The following is a 25,094-nucleotide window of genomic DNA, read 5'->3' on the forward strand; positions in this document are numbered from 1 at the left end:
TAATATAATAATATATATAATATATATATATATATTTTATATATATATATATATATATATTTTTTATTTTTTTTTATATATCCTAGGCTCTTTATTTCAGATAACTTTCATTTACATGTGTTGCAGCTGTATATTTTCTAACTGGTAAAGGAAACCCTGTCTTTGCATTTTATTCACAATCTGTTTTAATAAAAGAGCTTGTGAAAAGTGGCTTTGACTTAAAACTGAACATTTAGCCCACTTTGTAAAAAAATACAGAGCTATATATCGTGTATCACCATTCAGCGCTAATGGCGATGCGAGGAAAAATTTGAGTGCACCTAAATTTTGTGCTGGTGCACCTAAATAAAACAGTTAGGTAAGGCAAAAAGGCAAAAAGTTAGTCTGGAGCACTGAATCCATTGTAATGCTATAGTGCTTTACCATACCTTCTCTGACAGAGCCTCCTCCAGGGTGGCCAGGGCAGTGTCTGTGTTACTTGAGTCGGTCTGCAGAGACTTAACCCTGTCCTTCAGGTTCCCAAGTTGCTTGTCCTTGTCCCGCAGCTGCTCCTGCAGGTTCTCAATCTGACACAGGCAGGGTGGTGGAGAGAAAAAAAGCAGAGAAGCATGATCTCACAACCAGAGCAGTATCTGTACCAGAGCAGTTGGTGTAATAGCTGGACTTGAAGATTACATAAGTCTTTGAAGATTAATACCCTCTACAGACAACGTCATGTTCATAGTTTGAAATGTGCTGGCGCTTTACAACGAAGCATTTTCCATTTCAAGAAAAAACATCAAAACTGGCAGACTTTAAAGAAGAGTTAAGAAGAAGTAGAATGAAGTGTAGAATGGATTATAAAATCCATCTGTGAGAAAGTAGGAATTGTGCATTAAGATGTGAATGTGTGCACTTATCTAATATACAGTATTATATGATTGACACAACAAGAGAAACAAAACCAAATAATCACGTCAGGAGAAAACAAAGATTTAGAAATCACAAGAGATGACAGCAAGAGATAAAAGTGGATGTATCAGGGAGAGGAGGTGTGATAGAACAAGAGATGAGAGAAAAAAAGCAAATGGAATGGGTGAGCAGGTCAGGGTGAGAGAGGGAGTAACACTCTGTGAGTATTTATAGCACAAAGACACACACGTGCACATGCACACGCGCGCACACACACACACACACACACACACACACACACACACACACACACACACACACACACACACACACACACACACACACACACACACACACACACACACAAGCCAGTGAGGCAGAAATATCTTCGTGCTTGTCTTTCTATGGACACTTTCCCCCTGAGAGCAAAAGACACTCTCTCACTCTTAATGGAGAGCATAACCACTCTGCTTTGTATTTTCACAGAGTGACTGGTTTAGTCCAGGACACAAGAGTCTGATAAAACAACTCGCTCCACTCATTGCTCATTTTAAATTTCAAATTACATCTGGAGTACACCGACACAGACCTCCGCCTACTCACCATAGTTTGGTGTAACCGATAAATATTGCAACAATAACTCAGCGTGTGCTAAGTAAATGGTTTGGACAACTTTTCTAACATTTTCCTCAGTTTGTATTCCCACCTTTTGGCTTTAAAACTCCTTTCATCCCTTTCTTCATCCTACATGGGAAGGCTTTCTTCAATTCTGATTCTCACCTTCTTCTGCAGGACATTGATCTTCCTTTCTTTGACCTCCAGCATGTCCTTCATGTCCCTGATTTCTCCAGCGAGAGTGCCCTTCTCTTCCGTCAAGTCCTGCAGCTGCTTGGTTTTCTTGTTTAGGAAGGATTCTTTCTCCTCCAGTCGCAGTCGTAGAGCATCCACCTGACACATGACGCCAAAAACACACACTGTAGTGAGTCTACTTTAAATAAAAGAATTGTACATAATGTGGACTTGACTGTAATTGAGGCTCAGAGCAAGCCTATTATTTGCTCAGTTAGAGTATGAAAATGCTCGTGAGACAGTGTATTGTTAGACTGATTTACTGATTTAATGTAATACGAATGTTACCTTACCTCTGTTTGAAGGATGGCAGCACGTTGCTCCTTGGCAGTGAGAGACTCTTTGAGCACCTCGATATGCTGTTTGCAGTCGGAGTTCTGGTTGTTGAGGGTCTCTAGTTTTGTCTGCAGAGCCAGCAGCTCTGACTCCTTCTTTGACAACTCCTGCTTCAGCTGGTCAATCTACGGACATGTGAAACACCAATTTGCACGAGCAATGTAATGTTTTGCACACGTGCATGTGTGCATGTGTGTGTGTGTGTGTGTGTGTGTGTGTGTGTGTGTGTGTGTGTGTGTGTGTGTGTGTGTGTGTGTGTGTGACAGAGATAAAGAGTGGGAAACCTCTTTTTACCAAACAGTCAGTATGGCTTTTGCACTATTTTCATCAATGCATTCTTTCATTAAAAATTAATTTGGACCGACTCCTGATTCATTATATATTATACATCACCTCCATTCATGATTGATGAAAAGAGGTCTAAAAATAGAATAACAAAATTGTGGCTGGTCTACGCCTCGTCGACTAATGTGAGGAGCGGTATGTAAACACAGGGTCCGAAGAGACATACAAGCCCCAGAGAGCGGCTGTACACCTTGATACGATCACAGATTTCAGGTAGCTCTGTTGCTGTCTTAACAGTGTAGCTCTTACTATTGAAACACAAGTTATGATGTAATCATGGAGCGCTGACTGGTCTGAAAACTAAAGCAGGTGAAGTCGGTTTTATAAAACCCAATCTATTACTCTGACTGGGCAGGCGTAGACTTCACTCTTTGAACAGAATTTAAATCAAAATTGTCTAGCATAGAATAATAAAGTAACCATCTTTTATATGTAATTAAGGAAGAAAAGTTGATTATTTTATTATGCAACAGCAGGCGCTTGCTGATTTTGCCTTTTTGGTATTCTTGATACTGAGCTCTTGAAAAAAACAACCAGCAATAGTTGCCAACAGGACACTTTGCTGATGACACTAAATGCTAAAGCAGCTAAATTAAGAGACACATCGGCTTCATTTAGTATTCTCCTCTCTGCAGTGGTCTATCTGTACCCCAACCGACTCAATCGTGTTTGTTTTTTTCAGCCATATTTTCACAGGATCTATATTTCATGCATGGTGCAGACGGTATCTACCTTGTTCTTCATAAACTTAGAGTGGTTCTTATAGACCTCCATCTGTTTGATCTCCTCCTCTCTGTCCTCTGTGTTCAGTAAGCCGTTCGCCTTCAGCATTTGGATCTCATCCTCCAGATCCCGAATGTTGCGCTCCAGAGAGGCAATTTTGGTGTCCTGCACACAAACATGCAGAGGAGACACACCTCAAAACCCAGACTGGCATGTCCACAAGTTGCATGCTGCAAATAAACCTGAACCAAAGATGAGAGTCCAGAACAGACAGAAAAACTAAAAAAATATAGAGAAACTAAAAGACAGTGGGAGTGAGAAAGAGATAAGGCGAGATAGAGAGAGACTGGCAGAAGCTCTTTGATGTAGCTGAGAGCAAGTGCAGTATCTGTCGGTGAAACCAGAAGCTTTCTACCCAGCTCCTCGCAGCCGCTCAGAGGATTAATCACCATTGGGAAATATTGAGCACACATCCAGCACGGAGAGATCAGCAAGAACCAGAGAGAAACGTGCAGAGCGACAGGAAGAAAAGTAACAAGCCGCAGCGTTTGCTGTAGTTGCTCGCAGATCAATGCAGAATCCAGCCTCTGGACTGCGACTGCGAGTGCAGCTTTAGCTTCACAGCATTTTAAATAAATAATACAACGTCTTTAACATTAGCCATGGTCCATCTCCCTCTCAAACAGAGCATCGAGCAACCTTGTTCCTTCCTGTCTTTCTCTCTTTTTGTGTCTCCTTCCTTCCGACTAGTGGCTCTGAACTTATGAACTTGTGGCCGTTAGCAGGGTCAGTCACAGCCCGCTGCAGAGGAACATGGGAAATATATTGTAATGATGAATGATAGACTATCCACGAAGGAAGAATGTGAGGGGTTCATGCATGAGCAATGCACATGTACATGCACTTCGCCCTGCCGCTGCATCTCACCTCTCCGTGTTACGAGGCGAACATAAATGAACTAACATCGCTGCGATAGATACAAGACACCGTACCTTCAAAGGAGGGAGATTTTATTCCATCCGCATGTAATCACTGGTACATCGACCTGGTCAGTTAATCTTGCTCTTAATTTCTCATTCCTTGCCTCTGTGTGTATCTCTTTCTATCTATCTCCCTGCATACTGGCTTGTCGCTGTCATAAACAACCACACCTGTTTCCATGGTAGCAGCAGGCAGGCTATATACTGTGCACGGTCTCTGGTGAGTGAGGAGGAGAAGAGGGCGGGAGGGATGTAGGGGAGTCGGGGAGGGAGGATTATTCGTGTTTCAGCATCAGCATCAAAACAGCAGAGGGAGAGAGGAGAGAGGAGAGGGGAGAGATGCAGGGTCTTCCTGCACAGCACAGGAGACGGAGGCGGGTCTTCCCTCGCTCTGTATGCAAATCAACAGGATCCCGGAGCACAGATGGAAGGCTGTGGCCTGCACAGTGCAGATCCAGCCGAGTGAAAGGGGCTGTGTCAGCTCAGCGATGATGTCATGATTTATTTTGAGGAAGTGATGTCAGGCCTCTGCAGTGAGGCTGGCAAAGTGTACAGCCATCCGACACTTGTTGTACAATTCAGCAGCACAACAAGTATTGATCTGAATATTATATTTGCATGGTACATATTTGCATGTTGCAGCTGCATTGGTTTAAAAAAATGTAATATGGATGTAAAATGTATGTTTGCTTGAGCTGAAGGCTAAAGGCAACCACAGTTGATGGTGATGGGTGGGGTTTCTAAAACTGCAGTCTTATCTTCTTAAATATTTTCTAATGTAATATGAATGTTTGTCCCAATATTTAAATGGCCCTTAAGTTTCCCCTGAAGCTTTAAAGTTACATATACATATTCTTTCGCTCATTGTTTCACTGTTATATTTTGAGTGAATTATTAAAATCCAAGATGCCATTTTAAGACTTGCACGACAAATTTTTAAAATCGTGTGCATCGTTGAATACACATTAGAAGTGAAAATGTAAAACAAAGCTCTGCAGTTTTAACCATTGCTCATCTGCACAAAATTAAGCTTAAATGATGGTTCACAGTCTGTGATGTTAAAGAGTTCTCTATTAAAATTGAATATGCCATTGCTACTCATTAAACAAGAGTGATGCAGCTGTTGAACACTAATATTGATTGTTGTTGATGTTTACACAACTGCTTTGTGAGCAGTGTGTCTGCGTGTGAGAGAGAGATAGAGAGATGTGTCAGTGTGTTTACTATTGACTCAGCTGATGATCATCACAATAACAACAATAGATTCAGAACAGTAGAACACACACCAGGGCCTCGGTTTAGATATGCAACTGTATACATAATACAAGGCCTGTAAGTGTCAGTGACACAAACACGTAAAAACACATCTGTCTTTTAACATCTAGTTTTAGACAGATTGTCCATGATTAGCTTGTTTGTTTGCATACAGTTGCAGAGGAACCTTCCTATCAAAAATGGTAGCTGGATAAAACTAATTAAATACATCAATACATCGATTACTCCATGAAGTGTTATTTTGAAGACAAATTATTTAAAGAATAATGTTCTAATGGTGACTGCTGCTGTAGTATACTGTAAGTCAGGTTCTTACTTTCATTTCTATGATGGTCTGCAGGGCCTTGGTTTTGCTTGGATCCTGATGCAGCTGATTTCTTCTGTGCAGTTCCTTTGAGAAAAGATACAACATTATGTGGTACCTGTACAGAAGAATCTCATGTAATCTCTTCTGAAAGCGAGACTGGGGAAACCTCCCCCCACCCAAAATGCATATAACACATGTAAAATGTTCAATGCAACTGATGGGTTTGCAGTTTTCTGTTCATACATTACATAATCGATATGCTACAATATGAGCCACAGAGCAGAGCATATTATGAGAGACTCAGCACTGCCCTCTAGTGACGACAAACTAAAAATACAGTACATTTTCAGTGTTGTACAGTGAATCCCATATATTTTTATCAACACAACCCTTGTCATAGAGTACCTCTCGCAGATGGATGTTCTCCTTCTCCTTTTGATCCAGAATGACCTCCAGGTGTCCAAGCTGGGCCTCTGCCTCAGCAATGCGCCTGGCTCTCTCCTGCTCCTCCTCCTCAGACACCCTGCCCGGCCCGGGGGGCAGCCCTTTACTCTGCAGCATTTCCAGCAGCTTCTTAATGGACTCATCCCTGGCACCTAGTGTCTGTTTCTGGGTCTCGATCCTCAGCTCCATCTCCTCAAGGGTCTTTCTCAGCAAGAAGAGCTCCTTGGCCTGCCTGTCGTGTTCGGCCTGCAGCCGACGGAAGTTCTCCTCCGTCAGCTCGATAGTGGTGAAGTGGTCCGAAGCGGAGCGGTTGCCGCCCTCCTGCTGCAGCAGGTGGTTTAGGTCTCGCTGTGTTCGCAGCTCGTCTTGCAGAGCCTGGATGGTCATCTGGAGATGCTGAAAGAGAGACTCAACAATTATTGAAATTAATTTTAGGAATAAACAAAATGCTAATTATTTCATGACAACACTCCATATTAGGGAAACGTCATGTAAACACACTTCTTGATATAATGATATTGTCAAAAGACAGTACGGCTTATCTGAGGAAAAGTATGAGAGAGGTTTTTTTTCTTTATTCTGGAACAAGAATCATATTAACTTTTTTAAATATACTAAGACTTGAAATAAACAGCTGTCACACTTATTCATTTGTTAGTGTAGGCTGCTCTATTTTTAGACATGTGAGCAGAATTAACGAGGGATGTTTACTAACTGTTAATTAGGGCTGAGTATCGTCGGTGGTTTTCCGAATCGATTCTATTCCGATTCACATGGTTCCGATTTGATTTTATTCCTGATTTTATTTTATTTTTAATTTGATATCAATTAGGTTAGTAACGTTTCAGTTACAATACAAATTTAGCTTGGATATGAAAGAGATTCTACAATTGTACAAGGTTGCCTCTAACCTGCTGCATTCCTAAAAGTATCAATGTTTACATTAATAACTGACCCCAAAGCAGTTACATTAATGTTATTTTTATTAAATATGAAAACACAGTAAAGTGCAGCACTACAGACTCTACAGTCAGTGTGTATTGAGTGATGTTTCATTCAGATATCTTGAGGTGACAGAGGGACCACTTTGAAATGGCCATGTCAGTTTTTCTCTCCCCAAAATGTAGCCTTACTTTGGAGATTTATTTAACCCCCTTACCAAGCTAGCATGGCATATTAGGTACCAATGGATTCCTTAGGTCTTCTAGTTTCATATGATACAGAGATCAATTCTTGGATTTTATGAATCGATTTTGGATCAGTCAAATGCAAATCGATTTAAATCGTAATATCGATTTTTTAAACGCAGCCCTATTGTTAACGTGCTAATCAAGGCGGAAGACCACCCTGATGCTTCCCTGCCATGCAGCAGAGGTCTTTGCTCTCTAACAGTCAGCCACCTCCAGAGGTGGCAACACGTTGTAATGAAAAGGGGTCTGTGAGCGAATTGAGCACCATGTAGAAAAAGACTGTATGAGTATGATTATTATTATTTTTATTATTAAGAAATCTTGGTGGAAAAGGAGTCAAAATTTTAGATGAATAAACAGATACTGCAACAGAACCTACGGTATCCATACAGAGACGGCACATTAATGTGTTGAATTTGTGTGTCCAGAATAAAAAAATAAATAAAACCATTCTCTATTAAGCCTGTTATATTTCTTTATATGCAGGGGTGTTGGTTTTGAGTTTAGGGAAACAATGTTCGGGCCGGGTTTCTGTCACAGATTGACTCAGGCTTGATCCTGCCCGTTGATATTTTCTTCCAGCAGATATCTCCAGAGAGAGATCAATCAAATGTCCAGAAAATGGCCCAATCAGGATTTAGAGGAGAGGACACAGATTATTACGCTGTAATCAAACCCACTTCACAGGCAGTCTGGGGCTGTACGGTTTGTGGTACAACAAGGGGATGGAGCACCAGACACGTTTGGATTGACACAATTGAACAAACTAATCACTTTTTTATAGTTTCAGGGTTTATAGAGGAAAATATGAGGGTCCACAGGGAAAGGAGACAGGGTGAACTGCCAGAAATAATTCCCTTCCTTTCGGAGGTTCACAGGAGAGGAGGTTGTAATGGTGCAAAGGGATTGCCAGGTGTCTGAAAATACACGCCACACTGAAGGTGACTCTATGTTGTGCACTCAACACGTGGTGCAAACATAGGGACAAACCTTGGTTCTCCTGGCATCCAGCAGCTGCAGAGCATGGGCAGAATGAACAGAAAAACAAACGTATGGTAAAAACAGAGCGTCAGAGCATGATGCAACAGAAATGGATGATCAACACAAACCAGCCAGAGATTGAAAATGAGATATCCAGCAGTCTGTCCAGCTGTCTTTTTTATCAGCCTTCAGCCCTCAGTCAGAACATAATATTCACAAAGTACCTACAGAAAAAATATTACTTGTTGAGATTACCTTTCTGGAAAGAGATGAAGACCAATCAACCAGTATGATCTTACATTTACTTACTTTTGATGTATTAGATTGATCTAATATTGTTATTAGTAGAAGCATTTTAATAGTTTGGTTGGGTTTTATCGGTCATAAAAAACCTTCACATAACACACATGTTGAAATATTCATGGTAGTAATACCGTTAGAAGTGTAGTAGTGACAAGATAATGATGAGGTATTAGTGTTTAAATTAATGTATTGAGGAGCTCAAACATTAATCAATCAATGAGTTGATCAACAGTAAAGTAATTGGCCATTACTGTTAGATGTTTAAAGAAGAAACAAATATTGAATATATTTTTGTTTTGGATTGTTGGTCTGACAAAAACAAGACATTTAAAGATGTCACTGTGGGCTTTGGAAAATGATGATAGCAATTTTCTGACGTTAACAGAACAAATAATTAATCCAGAAAACAATTGGCAGATGAATCCATGATTAAAATTGTTATTTTTAGTTTCAGCCCTGATTTATTAACACTATTAACACAGCAGGATAGAAAAAGCAGTGCATTGATCTTAAAAAACATAATTAAAGGACAAATACCAAAGTACAAAACTAAATCTGTTTTTCATTGCTCTAACATTTCTTGTTGGCTCACTTCCTCATTACAGAACAGACGGGATACTGTCAGCATGTGCTCTTCCAACCATCTGGGGGCAGTGTTTGTGTTAGCAGAAGCAGCTGAAAATGATTTCTGCTGACTGCTGCCATCTTCAACAGTTTTGGTCACACTCCCTTGTGAGCCAGTGCCATTTGGTCCGGCACAACACATCTCAAATTCTTAATTTCACACTGAGAGTGGTCTCATTTATGTACATGATGCCACCACTTGGAAATATCATTTATAATGGAACGGATTTGTAGACTGTCCAAACCTTAAAACTAAATCTTTATCTTTTACTGACAAGCACATTTTAATACAACAGTTATCTTCCTCATACACGTGAAATAAAAAAATAAATACATTAGAATGTGCTACTAAAGAAAATGCTTAAAATGCCTCTTCTTAAACATAAATAAATACATGCAATGTTACTGTAATCAGAATTTACCAAAATCAAAATGAGAAATGACTGGTTTCTTAATGAGTTATGACCACATAAGGCAAGGCAATTTATTTATATAGCACAATGCAGACACAAATGCAATTCAAAATGCTTTACATAAGCATAAACATACAAAGGATCCATGGATACAAATCCATTTAATATGGAGCAATATTCAAACTGTTAAATTAAAACCTTTTTCTCTCTCCTTTTAACTTCTCTCTCTAATCTCACCTGACACTGCTCCCTCTCCTTGTCTCATCAGTACTCCCTCTCTTTGCCCTGATCAATAATCTTGGAACTAAACATGCAGTAGGCAGCCCAGTGTCCATTTCCATAATTGCACTGTGGGTTAAAATGACTATATGGCAGTTCCCCCGACATCTTGCAGAACTGTACTGGATCCTGTGAGTCAGTCATGACTCAGCGGATATTGTCATTGTGGTCATCCTGCCTCAAGAGAATTAAGGCTTCTCTTTCACTGCATATCTGGAAAATGAGCTTCCAGAGGTTTCACAGAGTCGAGGGGAGATGTTGAGCTATAGTGCTTCCCTCTCTAACTGACACCTGGGGCAGCCAGGGGTAACTGGCTGTCATAAATTCTTTTGTGCAGAAACACAAAATCCTTCTAAGAGCTCTCTCAAAATGTCAAAACCTCATGTGGGTAAAACTGTAAATTGGCGAGAATCTACAGGTATTATAGCAGCAAAAATCAAATCATCTAGTTACTACAATTGATCCTGAGGGGAACATGAATGTCTATACCAAAAAAAATGAGAATCCTTCCAATAGTTGTGTTCTCTTAAAACCATAAATGTCAACCTCATGGTGGAGCTAGAGGAAAAGTCTGGGGACCACCGAAGTCATTAGGATACATCATCCCAGCACCGTCAATGTCTTAACAAAATGCTGTGGCAATCTATCCCACTACGTTGGAATAATGTACTGTATTTCATAGAATAAGTGAAAAAGTTGACCTGCTAGAGGAAAAGTCAGGGGATCATGACCAAAGTCACAGGGAGTCCTCTGGGTACTGTGAATGCCCCAGAAGATAGCAATCCATTTATTGCAATCCATCCACTAAAAAACAAATATTTCAACCTATGGCAATGCTAGAGGGAAAATCAAGGGATCCCCAACGTCAGTAGACTTCATCCTCTGGGGACCAAGAATATCTTGACTAAATGTCCTTGCAATTCATCTAGTAGTTGTTGAGATATTTCAGTCTGGACCAAAGTGGTGCACTAACCAACCACACGACATACCTAGGCTACTCTGTACTCTGTACAGAGTAGCAGTCTTTTACCAGGTGGCATAGGCACGAACAGCTATATGTGCTGTATACTGTGTGTGTGTGTGTGTGTGTGTGTGTGTGTGTGTGTGTGTGTGTGTGTGTGTGTGTGTGTGTGTGTGTGTGTGTGTGTGTGTGTGTGTGTGTGTGGTTAAGAGAGAGTGGGTGTTTGTATCTGACACATGGACAGCTCCAATGCGCTGAGTCAGAGCAGGCTCTCTGTGTTGTATGTCGTGATGGCTGACAATATACAATTACACCCACAGCCATACATCTGTTAGGCTCTGGCTAGACCATCCACACGCTCCGGAGCGGAGGAGGGTCTGGCTACTTCACACAGCATTCTGGGATGGGAGAAAAATGTGCTCTGGTTTATTGGCATTTTTTTAAACCAATCACAATCATCATGGGAGGCAAGAAGCTCCACACGGAACCGCTACAAAATAGTCGTGCGAGAGAAAACTCAGATTGGACAGATAGTCTAGCTAGCTGTCTCAATTTACCCTGCAGAAATCTGAGGAGCAGTTATCTACAGTCCTCATAAATCCACCGGATTTTAAAATTACAACAGAAAAGAAAGCGGAAGGAAACGGAAATCAGCGAAAATACATGCACCCGGCAGAATTTCCTGCGGCACCGGAGAAATCCCGGAAGTGGAACGTCAAGGATATAAACTAGGCTCTGGCCTATGTTCTATGAATCACAGCTCTGTGATTTAATACTATGTATTAAATCTTTCACTTCACACTGTTGCAAAATACTCAATGATACACAGCCTCTAGATAATGATGAAGTGAAGCTGTATAATTCCACGGTGATTCTGCATGAGAACCAGACAGACAGCCTAACAGTGAAGGCAATCAAACCATTCAAATAGATAAAAAGGCTGATTTTCATCGACAGCAATGTCAACAAAATAACACCTTTCAAATTACAAAACCATTCTTATGCAAGGGTTGATTCAAAATAATGTTTGGGGTAAACACTTAGTGCTCCAGACCATGCGGAGCAGAGGGACAACAAGGACAATGATCCTTAATGAGTTGCTACATACATTTATGTGGAGTTTAATACTGCAAACATCAGTCAAAATACAGAATACACAGATACACATTAGCCATAAGTAACAAGTGTACTGTTTTTCTCGGAACATTTTTCCTTTTCTAGTTCTGCCTGGAAAAATTTGACATGTTGTGCTTACACTCCCCATGCAGACATACACATACGCACAAACACACATACATTTACATAATGGACCTTTTTCACAGCAGACATGTTGACTTGTCATAGTAGGAAAAGCACAGTTGAAATTGATAACCTTAACGATGGCTCAGTTCCATCAAGTGTCCCAGTAAGTTATTTCAGTGAGTCAGCATGCACAATACCAGGGCCTCTCCTAAGTGGAATGCAGCCATCAGTAATGGTTTTGAAAACACCTGTGCTTTTCCTACTATGACATGTCAACATATCTCCCGTGAAAAAGGTATATAGGCATTGCCTTTCTTTTTAACAATATGGTCTTTTAGAATAATGTTTTGTACGGTGGTTTACATTTCTTTATTATTTATTGTATTGTCCGAGTATGGTACCTACCTACCTATCTACCTATCTATGTATCTACAGTATCTCCATCACTTCTTTCACTCCATCATCCCTGCATATCTTGTCTACTTGTTACAAAACAAACAAATCTTAGGGTGCTTTCACACCTGAGCTGTATGGTCTGTTTTAACAGATTTGTTTGGGGTGGTGTAAAAGCTCATTAAACTCCGTTTCCAGCATGTGACATTTGTTTACAATTTTCGATTCTTGACAAAGTGCAGTGTCAATGCTATCCAAACCAAATGAAAAATGCAACAATGTTGCAACTTCACCCCTGAATTGCACCTAATCTACCAATATATATGTTTGAACCCCCCTCCCCCCCCTTCTTGACTAATTCATTAATTATTTTGCCTATAACATGTCAGAGAACAGTGAAAACTTTCTTTGACACGTCGACATGTGAACATGAGGAGCAGGACAGGAACAGGGGATCAAACTGCCAACCAAAAAGTGCCAAAAAGAATTCATGTGTTCAATTCTTCTTTCCTGGTTTAAAGAAGAATATATCTTTATTATTGGATTCTCACTTTACATGTTACAGTAAGATGGACATTTTTGCACTGCTCTGATTTAATCTAAAACTGTGTTGTTCTGGAGAAAAAGACATCAGCAGACTGTAACACGTCGTATTCCCTTTGCTTTGTTCTTCCATTCTCCTCTCATATCTTAATGAGGTTGCTAGAGGAAGTATCCATGAGCTCTTTTGACTTTTCACATAATACTTCCTGTGTTCACTTGAGCTCACCATGTCATGACATCACCAAAAACATCAATTTCTTTGCTCATCATGTATACGTGATTGCTGCAAAAATTGTTTACCACCAATTGAACAGAGCTAGATAGGAACTCGACAAACTGTGTGGGGTGCACACCTGCTGCATCACAGTGAATATAAATGATATGTGCAAACGATAATTGTGACTATAAAGTACCTCTCCCACACAAAATACAGACTGGCGGTGATGACAAATCCTCTGCACACACATTACCAGCTGGCACAAAGGGAAGAAACCTCTAATCACCAATGCAAACATCCCTGTCCAAACCACAGACTGTATGGCACACAGAAGTAAGTATGTGCACATGCTAGGGATCGACTGATACAGTTTTTTTTCAGGGCCGATACCAATTATTAGTTAATGAAACCGATAACCGATATGCATTTACAGTTAAAATGAAAATCTTTAAGTCAAAATTAAGATTTTGGAATGTTACAAACTCCAACTAGCCTGGTTGACACCAGACCTTTCTCAGTAGGTAACTGAGTGTGGGTCTGGGCAAGGTTAATTTGCAGTTCATTTCCACCACCGGACGCCACTCAAATGCCTCTGGGCGCATTGGATAGTCCTTCAACCAATCAGACCAACGATCCGGTTGACATAGCAGCGGCAGCGGCATCAACGGGTTGCTGTGCTTCGTTAGCCATCATGTTGAAACAAAAAGTTGCTCACAGTCGCTGTGCTATCGTCATTGTGTTGCGATTGGTGTAAAGCCCGCCTTAACGGTTGTGATTGGTGCCTCGATTTGGAAAAATTGGAAATGGGCTTCAAAGGGCTCTTGGCCAGACTGACTTGCAGAGCAAATCTCAAATTTGCCAGAAGTTTGTCAGGGTTTTCCCAGGCTAAACTCCAACACAACATTTTGTTTAAATGCTTTAAGCAATTATTTAATAAATGAGAAACTTTCAACATAATACACAGTCAGATAGTGTTGTGGGCGGGACATTAAGTAAAACTCAGTGGTGAATGAAACCGAAGCAGAGGGACAGACACAGAGCTGTAGCGGAGCCAAAGTAGCGCACTTTTTAATGAATTAATTTTATCGGTTATCAGGCAAATAAAACGCTGATACAGATAATCTGCAAACTGCCAAAAACGGGCCGATAATCAGCCAGGGCCGATGATCGGTCTATCACTAGCACATGCATCCACATTTAGTCACAATGTGCTCCAAATAGACCCAAGCCCCTTACAATTTACTGAGACACAGTGACATGTAACAATAAAAAGAATTTTAAAAATCATGTCATGTCTGAGGCAAAGTATCCATGCACAGAGTTGTGTGATATGGGAGGCTCAGCCTCCATTTTGGGGATTGCGTGGATGAGGGCTGACTGGGTGGCTGAGCAGCAGTGGTCATGACTGCTGCTCAGCCACGACCAGATATGGTCCGCTCTAGCTCACACAGCAGATCTTGCCCAGCTTCGGCACGACAAAAATTAATTCAAATGGATCAACGTTATAACAGCCTGAGCCAGTTGCATGGTAGATTAAAAATGCGCCTCACAAAACAGTCCTGGGCTAATCACCGCCTGTAGTCATGACCATCTACTGTCTTGAATCAAGCTCTGCAGGCTACGGTTGGTATTTCACTCACAGTTGAGTCTGTGCTTTAAAAAACAGATCAAGGACAAACTAATGCCTGAATGGTTTTCATCTTTTCCTAAGATGTGGTGAAAAGAAGCACATAGTCCCAGATCTTATTTTTCATGAAATAAATAATGCACAGCATTTGCTCAAGCTAACAGAGGCCTAGGGCACCTGTATGCAATTGTTAAGGGTGCTTCAAGACAAATGTAATGATTGGCCTGAAATTACTCCATTATTAATGAGGCAATTTGCTCCTCAGTCAGTCTTTCAAACCACCCCACCGTAAGTATACACTTACGTAAGGATGCCTCACAGCCCAGAAATCAAGATAGAAAAGACCAATTATAGTAATAAGGCACATCTGCCTTTTATTAGCCGACATACTTCATTAATGAACCCAACCAGGAGGATATAAATATCATTCAGTGTAGAGTCAGAGTGAACACTGATGGACAAGGCTGAGGATTTAAAAAAAAGAGCCTTCTTTTTGTATCAAGCACAAAGGCATGAAAGCCCACACTGTACAGCTTTTATAATCTGCCGGACACATTCAGCTCCTACAATGTATGAAGCCAAGCTAAAAATACATACAAGGATTCAAGCTGAGTATTTAATCGCACTGAACATAAGGAATAAGTAAAATGATTAATGGCTTGGGCCTTGTCAGTGGCAGTACTGGTTTAGCTTGAACAGGCATATTCTCCTCCCAAATACTGTCCACATACATTTTCACGAATCATAAAGATATAAAAGAATCAAAGGACCTCTGGCTCCCCTCTAGGGATCACTAGCAGGTAAAACTGTGAGGAAGAGAGCTCAACATCCTTTCCTTTTAGCAGCATGGCATTGCTTCAGGGATAAGCTGGCCAACTGCAGTCTCTTTAATCTCCAGTCAATTCAGGTAAGCCACAGACGAGGATACAATGTTTATCGAGACAAATGCAGCGAATGAGACATGCACAAAGACAGACAGGTCTCACAAAGGGTCACACTAACAGTCTGCTGTGACCTTGAAGGGTGGAGTGACAGTGTTGAGTAATGAGTGGCCTACTGGCTGCTCAGTGTCTGACAGCATCATTCAACCAGACAGACAGAAATGCAGACAGACTGGCACAAAGACCACAACCAGCTGGCAAAACCTAGCCTTTACGTTGCACAAGGCATTGTAGAATTAGCTGCATCATGACACAGAACTGCTTCAAAAAGCAAAATGCCTTAGAGCTCAATCTAGCCAGTCTAGCAGTACGCTGACATATTCCACAATCTACCTCAGTGTGCCACACTATATCTTTGAACATTGATAGATTGTGAGAACAATGTTACCATATTGAATGTGAATGCAGTAAGTGATGATTGGCTGTTTTTATATCTACATTATTATAAATATTTAATAATATATATAATCTAATACTATTCAAAATAATAGCTGCAAATTGAAAATTTTCTACATTTTGTGAGCAAAAAATTGTTTATTGGAAGACAGCAAAGGCCAGATATACAGAGGTAGACAGTGAGAGATGATCAAAGTCAGAGTAAGTAAATAAAAGATCATGGAAATGGGATGATAAGGAGAGTAAGATAGAACGTTTAAGTATCCTTGACATTTGTCTCTGGAACTTGTGCCTACTCTTGTCAGTTACTGATTTAACTGGGCCATGACTACACCCCCACATTGAAGCAAAAAAACTTTTGCCAATCGGATAATAACCTTTGAAAATAAACTAAAATGAATGTGGTGCCCAGATTGCATACATAAGTTACAATTCATTAGTTGTTGTAGTGTCATTGTGCTTTTCACATAATCATTAAACAACTGAATGAGAGCAGATTTTCATCATCAACCTTATAGATCATAAGATTGTTTTATACATGCAGGCTCATTATATTAGCCTTGTAGCCTTGTTTCAAAAACTTGATTATAGAAAACTAGATTAAAGGGTTTTGTATTTCCTGTGGCTCAAGTCGTCTCTCTGACATTGATTCTGTACTGGAGCAGTATGGGAGGAGAGTGCGTGTTAAATATTTATGTGTGCAAAGAACTCTTTCCAGAAAGGTTTCCACAAGTACTGAAAAACATGACTGACTGCAATAATTCTATTGAACTCTTGGACTGAGCATGGCAGTGGTCTATTGCAGAGAAGGGAATGGTGAAAGCAGAGACACACAGATCAAAGTAGACAATGGAAAGAAAGCAAACTAGCAAAGTGAAATTCACTGCAGTAATGACTGAATTATGACAGCTGAACGGGCTTGTCTCACCTGATTCTCCTCATGAGTGACTCTCATCTGCTCTTTAAGGATTGATGTGCGAGCTGCCTCTTCTTTTCTCATTATCCTCTCCTTTTTCAGCTCAGGACTCCAGAAGCTCTTGATGCTGTTTGTGGAAGATCCCAACTTGCTGTCCTTCAAGTCAAGCTCCCGGCGCAGCAGCTCATTCTCCCTCTGCATATCCCTGAGCTGGACCTGCATCTCCAGCAGCTCCCCCCCACTGCCCCGCACCGCCTGCCTCAGCAGTGCGGAGGGCACGCCCTGGTGGTGGTGGTGGTGGTGCAGCATGGAGAGGGAGCCCAGGTCACTGTAAGACAGAAGGTCACCATGGGGCAGCCCCACAGAAGCAATATTGGGACTGCTGCCCATGGCTGTGACGCGGCCCCCATACATGGCCCGGTTGGTGGCGCGACCCAGAGTCATAGTGCTTTTTGGGTAGGTGGCAGTGGAGCCCACGCCTTCGTGGTCACTCAGGTACATGGGCCCGGAAGTAGCATAGGCAGCGTTGAGTGACTGGATGTTCTCCATGGAGAGCGTCTTTCCCCCCGCACCACCCCCGCCCCCGCTGTTGGCCCTCCGATGGCCCAGTCTGGGGGACCTTGGCAGGCGCGGGGACCGTGCGGGGCTGCTCTCTATATGGCCTACAGCTCTGGCACTGCCGTACATGTCCTGTGAATCAGCGGCGTAGCCACCAGAGGGTCCTTAACGGGAGCGTGCTGAAATGAGACTGCTCTGACCCTTTGTACCACACATGGGTGACTTATTTCACCCTAATGGGTGGAGCACATCAAAATCAGATCTGAGGAAACAGGAGAGAAGCACCTGTTAGATGACTCACAACGTGTCAGATGAAAGGCACAGATATACCACAGACACTTTAAATAAATCCACAAGGTCTTACAGGGTAAAACAAACATATTTGTCCTGCAAAATGATACAGTTGAAGAAATATATAGTTCTGTTAGCTTTACAGCTGTATCAGTCCACAACAGCAGCAAACTGCCACATTGTATTTGGCTCCTATTTCCAATGGCCCACAGGAAGTTCCCAACATCATCCTGGATTTTCCACTGGCCAACATTTATCTACATCCGATTAATACTTTACAGTCAGGAAAAACTTGATTTACAACAACACTGTAGGCCTAAATCAGCTATGTATATGTTATATTTATCTATAAATTGCAGGAACGTCTGTCAGTCAGTGTGTGTGTGTGTATGTTATGCACATATCTCTCAGAGAGCAGCAGAGCTTTGGCAGCTAAAATGTGACATACACCTCAGACCCACAAACATGTGCAAAGTAGCACTACTTTGGACTCTTTTCCTGCTATTGTATTAAGTTGCTGTGAACTGGCAGAACATAAAGTAGCCTAATCAGAGATTATTCCTTCACAGCGCTGTGCAATGCGAGAAAATCTCAGAGTTGAACCGGGCAGACACATCAGTTTTCATCAGACTCGCCCTGGGTCGGGTTAATTAAGTCTACTGCTAATTTACAATACTAATAACATTACCGTCACCAAAATACCCCCGCAAATGAAATCTATACTTCACCGTTAACCGTAAAGCCACTAAACCTGTATGGAAATGAGCACCTCTGCTGAAGTGTTAAATCCGTTAACGATCATACGACATAAGACTACGTCTCTCTCTCTCTCTCTCTCTCTCTCTCTCTCTCTCTCTCTCTCTCGCGTGCCCACACACACACACACACACACACACACACACACACACACACACACACACACACACACACACACACACACACACACACACACACAGTCCGGTTCTGGTGGTTGATGAATGCAGATATTTGCTGATTAGCTCTCATAACGAGCCAGATGGGTAGCACACTGCCATGAGTTCATGATGCTAATGTCTGATTACTCCACACTTTCATTGTGATATTTTGTGATTACATTCTGAATCTGCCCCATTCTCTCTCAGGTAAATACAGTAGTACAATGTCTTCCTCTGATGTAGATGTAGCCTATACTGTAAGTCAGTAGTAGGCTATACAGTGGAGTTTTAATTAAGTGGTTTGGGGTCCTTCTGTAAGTAATTTTGGGGTACAATTTGGTTTTGAAGAATTCTACAAGAAGCAATACCACAGGCCAAGAAATCACCCGTTCCAAACAGGGACATTTTCAACGGGCACTGCACTAGTAATAATAAACTAATTAAAACACAGAATACAATATTATATATATCACATTTGTCTGTTCTGATATATGATGTAAAATGTTTTATATCAGAGCAAATAATGATACCTATGAAGTAATGACAAAAATTAGATGTTAACCAACATTTTTAGATTAGTGGTTCTAAAAAAAAACAAGACAGATTCTATTTATCCAGTAATACCGTGAAGTCCAAATTAGCGGTTTATGCGAGTAAGGGCTGTGCAATTAATCGTGATTACGATTTTGGCTCCTAAATTTTAGGTTTTGCAAGTAACATTTCTTATTTTGTCTTGTTTTCTGAATGTAATAAAGTAAGAAGGACAATTTCATAGTTCAGGGTGTTTTCATTGTTGATTTGTTTAACTGTTTCACTGTTTTTAACTTCAATAAATGCAACATCTTTCCAAAAGTCAATGAATAATCACGTTAAATAATCTTGATTTCAATATTGCCAGAATAATCGTGATTATGATTTATTCCATATTGTGATGTTTGTCTCTTTGGCTCCCTACCCACAAGATTTGGATGCAGGGTTTATTACTGTAATACGTGTTAGAAACTGAACCAAAGCTACAAAGAGCACCAGAGTACAGAGACATACACCACTGTTTTGCACCAAACAATACAACCAATACAATGTCCCCAACTCAATGCAATAAAAGAGAGCTAACATAATCAGGCCCATGGCATATGACAAAGTAATCATCTGCTGCATTGTATTGTCTCATAAACGCATCAAAATTACAAATTAAAATTGACAAGGGACTTCCAATGATTTTATAACCACTGATGTTATGCAATTCACAATAAGCTATACCGATTTTCTAGTCACAATTTTAATAAAAAAACCATAAACCAAAAGGATTTTAAATACTGCAGAGCTGGCTAACGAGGAGAAAAGTATAAAGGAGGCTTAATTTTTTATGTTTTAATAATGGTTCTGCCATTTCATGCCACCTCAAGCTTCAAAACAGAACACGATATATCACAGTCTAATTACAATATATTTAAGCTTGAGATTACACATAATGGCAGTGTCATTATTACATTATGGTAGATAACTTTTTGTGTAAATACAGAGCCGTTTAACAACAAATGTTAAAGACAAAGAGATCGTTAATGTCACAGGCTTTCTGGTGATGAATAATATTGGACCGTCTGTGAGACAAAAAAATTAGACCCTTCGATCAAAGTGAACTACGGTACTTTCACTCCTCTGGTGACACTTGCTGCTCAGACCCAGTTGCCATGGTGACTATGCCTGGGCTAACGGAGATAAAGCACCTCAGTCATCTGACATAAGTCTCCAAACATTGTGGCCAAATGGTAATGGTGTGTGTTGCAGCAGTGCCAAGGTGACATGGCAGTAGGCTTCATGGGAGCTTTTTTTTTCCAACAATCCCAGGTTTTTTACTTCATGCATATTCTTTCATATTTCTTTTGAGGGACAGGTGAAATGACAATTCCTGGTACAGAGAACCATGTGTCAACAGGTCTCGTCGGTGTATGAAATCCAGGGAGATTTTGGATGACAGGAAACCTCAGTTGCACTCACTGAAGCACCACCCGTGTGGAAACACGTGGCCAGGGGGCAATCAATGCAACCTGACAGAGGAGGTCAGAAAGGACACTGTCATCTCTGTTAGTAATATTAAGTAAAAGGTGTCTGGGTAGATGGGAACATACTAATATAAAATGGAAGAACAAATGAACCAGAATCAGTTTAAAGGCTTCGACAGAGCATGTGTAAAGATTTTGCATTCATAGCCTAAAAACTGTAAAACAACTCTTTTTATTTCTATTTCCCTCTGAGAGACAAATTCAATTCAAATGTTTGATATGCAGACATATGCAACAACAAACACTGTAGCTCTTATCTACAGTGGTCAGCCTGCTACAGCAGGTCTGTGAAGTCTGGTCGGTAAATGTTTTAGGAGCAAAAACCAGAATTCAGCAATGGGCAAACAGACAAAACAACAAAAACATCTTGCAATATATTATAATTGACCTGCTGTAAATCTATTCCGTTGAGGATTGTAATGTTTGTTTTTTGGGGAAACTGTGTGGATGATTCAACTCATTTTTTGAGGCCTTACATCCTGTGAAGGATCTTTAAGTCAGTGTTTGATATGATGTATTTGTAATGACTGCTTCTCTTTAATGAAGCTTTTCTATGTTCATATGTTGTCATCATTTTGTTAGAGTTTCTTCATGTCGTCAGTGTTGTTCCAGTGATTCACGCAGTGTCTCTCTGGCTTGTTTGTACCTCTTTCAGTTCCCTAATCTTGCCTTAAAATCGTATATGTAAAAATTGTGTTTGTCAGCCCTCTTATTAAAGTTGACATGTTTCAGTAAGTATTCAACTTCAGCTATGATTCACTTTTGTTGCTGCCTTTGTAATTGGAAATTACAGGAAAACTATGTAATGTCATGTGGGGAAAAGTTTAAAAAATGATGCCAACTGTGCCGTGCTGGTGGGCCAGTGGTCTGGGATGTGTGCCAATGTGATTGCAACTTCCACGATTTGATTCCCCATCTCTGTTGCATGTCTTCCCCCTCGCTCCTCATGTTTCCTGTAATCTTCACTGCAGCTATTCAATAAAAGGCACATATGCCAGAAATATCTCCTTTAAAAAAGCATGATGACATATGCCAAACAGAGGAAAACACTGCTTGTCACGTCAGACTTCCACCTCAAAAATAAACACACTGAACCTGACAGACGCAACCAAAACCAAACATATTCACTTATCCTAACTGCTCCTTGCTTGCCTTTTATCTTCTACAGTAAGATGTTTCTATTTTTCTGTCCACCAGGCTGCATAAACTTAAACTTTAATGAAATGGGAGTGGCACAGTCACACATTTTACAGATTCATAGGCTGGAGCTTTTTTTGTATTAATCAATTCATATTTTAGTCCTTGAAATGCCAGAAAATAGCAAAAATGCCCAAGGTGACATATTTAAATGCTGTTTTTTCTCTCTCTAGCAGTCAGATTCCCAAAGATATTCAATTCACAATGATATAAAAACATAGATGTGCAAATCCTCTCATTTTAGAAGCTGAAATCAATACATTTTTGGTGTTTTTGTTTGATTAATTACAATTACGTATTTTTTTGGTCGATTGACTAATCAGCACTAGTAGCCTACAGGTCAAATACTGAATAGGTTGGCTCCAATGAAAAACATTACTCTGATTCTTTTATTCTTCTAACCCTGTTCTAAACCCCCCACACACGGATCCACACCGCACCAAAGCACATTTCTCAGTATGCCAGACAAGGGAGGGAAATGACCAGTGCAATATTAAAAAAAGAGTATCATATTATTGCAGAAACAGAAACAGCACAGTTAATTGTACAATAGATAGTCCAAAAACAGAGATATTGTGCCAATATGTCACGTTACCTGAAAATCTGTCAGCAAATACCAGTATAGGCCTCTGAAGAAATAATCACTGGCAATTCAGAGGGCAGTGGTGCGTTAAGAGCAGGGAGGGCAGATGTAGTGACACAAAGATTTCACCACAGGCAATGCTGAGTGTATCTGTGGGGTCAGGGAGACCCTTTTTTTATATGGCGATCATGACATTTTGAAAGCAAGCATGCAGGCATTTTGTTCCAAGCCTACTCTAACAAAACTGCATAAGACTAGTTTAAATAGCTGTGAGTACATACTTTTGAGCATGTCTATGGCGGACAAAGGCCATTTCCTATAAAAAAAAAAAGCCTTTACAATGGGTTGATAATAAAGACATTCCATGTGAAGTGCCAGTGCGGTGCAATGCTTATGCAGCCTCCTCATCACGTATTCTACTACAGTATTAACGCCCGCGTGTTTCCCACTGACTTCAATGGCTGGTTGATTGGATGCGAAAATAGCCTATATGTGCGACTCCAAATGGCCTGTTTGGAAATCATGTGAGACGTCCTCGACAGATGTTTATCTTAATTAGGCCTGCACATAGGCTTCTGTTATCAATTCAAATTCTAATATCTGCTGACTGATGTGTACGCTGAATTAGATATACATTTAATGCAGCACGACCGAGCAATTGACAGCTCATTGGGCCTTTACATTTTCGATGGCTCCGACGTGGTGTGTGTCGAGCACCTGACTAGGCTACACCAAGGAAATATGAGTCTAACCCGGGGTAGGGAAGCCGATTGAAACCTTTATTTTGAAATATGGCGCTGGTCGTTTCAACACGGCTTTAAAAATTCAAATTCTCAGATATCAAGTGAGCACTGACTGGCTGTGTCCATGCAATCAACGAAAACCGGAATGTTTCTTTTTTTTAACGCACATAGCCGGTGCTTTTTCCGCCAAATCGCTCACAAAACGGCCCAAAAAAACGACAGGTTACACGTGTCACTACTTCTATAACGACACGCGGAACACAGGGTGTAAAATAAAAAGGCAAATGTACCTTGATCGATGTTAATTCCTTTCCTTCACCGCTTTAGACGGCACCGTGTCGCCTCCATTCACCCGAGCAGCCTCTCTCAGCATCCTGCCCTGTCATTGGGCAGCGGACACGCTCTCTCTCCTCCTCTACACACCAGGGAGCAGCATCACCACTACTGCAAGTGGCAGCTGGCAGGAGGGGATGGGCGGATGAGATGAATTTCACATTATCTTGGTGTTGAATGGTAATCATTGGCCGCGTCCGCTCACATTAGTCGAAGATATTTGAAAACAGTGTGATGTAGTTACAGTGCATTTTAGGGTAGGTGGGCCTAATTCAAAATTAGATGTGTAGATCAGTAGTCAAACCTGCTGTGGGTAGAGCCAACAGCAGAGTTTTTGTCAGGGGTATTTTTGCCCTTAATTTTGACTTTCAGGCAGTCCTTCCTCTCAGGCAGTGTAGCCTACCCATAGAAATAAAAATAAAAAAATGGATCTGTGTAGGCCTACCACTTTTATCAAACCATTCTGATTTAATGCTGTAGGTGAAATATGGTTGGGTAATACCAAGAGACGGGACTGTAGCAGGGGCGGGGCTAGAAGGGGGACACTTGGCTTCCATGATGACTATCCAAAATTCTGATACTGTGAAACCAGCACTTACTGAGCCTATGGAAAATGTGTATTGTATTCGGATATACGATTTTTTTGAAAATAAAAACAAGTGAAATTAATAATGAATGGGTTGTGTTGTATTTAGCACAATTACATTGTGTTGTAAAATTCACATTTCTATGAAGATTTTCAATGCTGTACTCTGATAAAACACAACTACCCCAACACATGGAGACACTCTGATATTCTTGAAGAGTTAGATGGCAAGATTAATACCACTCTCATATCTGTTAAATGTGGAGCTATAGCCAGATGCTTAGCATAGCTTAGCATACAGACTAGATACAGTGAGAAACAGCTAGCCTGACACTTGACAAAGGTCCAATCCACCTATCAGCACTAGGGATGGGCATGATTACTCGACGATCGATAATTGATTAGTAAGAATTTCGTGGAAAACGTTAATTTGTTATCATTAATCTAATGCTGTTTGCGTTGCGTAGTGTGAGTCTTGAAGCAATGAAATGAATTTCACAGTGTGGCAGCAATTAAACATTTTACCACCCAGGGGCAATATTTGACTCCATACACAGTTACCTGGCTGCGAGTTTCCGTTTTGATTTCAAAAGTAATCATGAAGAGGCGAAGTGTGGTGTGCGACCATTTTGATTTAAAAAAAACAACTT

The 25,094-nt window shown here is 40.7% G+C and overlaps 1 protein-coding gene across 1 annotated transcript in view; it reads right to left on the reverse strand.

Annotated features, from left to right (window-relative positions):
* LOC120557728 (ERC protein 2-like) overlaps positions 1–23,939 on the reverse strand; it is a 41,397-nt gene extending 17,458 nt beyond the window's left edge. The window contains 8 exon segments of the mRNA XM_039798292.1: positions 429–566; positions 1,672–1,839; positions 2,034–2,201; positions 3,154–3,309; positions 5,716–5,790; positions 6,112–6,546; positions 17,189–17,996; positions 23,816–23,939. Coding sequence (XP_039654226.1) covers positions 429–566; positions 1,672–1,839; positions 2,034–2,201; positions 3,154–3,309; positions 5,716–5,790; positions 6,112–6,546; positions 17,189–17,863 — 1,815 coding nt within the window. The 5' untranslated portion in view covers positions 17,864–17,996; positions 23,816–23,939.
* Between the last annotated feature and the right edge of the window lie 1,155 nt (positions 23,940–25,094).

This window comes from Perca fluviatilis, chromosome 4, assembly GCF_010015445.1.
Source record: "Perca fluviatilis chromosome 4, GENO_Pfluv_1.0, whole genome shotgun sequence".
NCBI classification, from domain to species: Eukaryota; Metazoa; Chordata; class Actinopteri; order Perciformes; family Percidae; genus Perca; species Perca fluviatilis.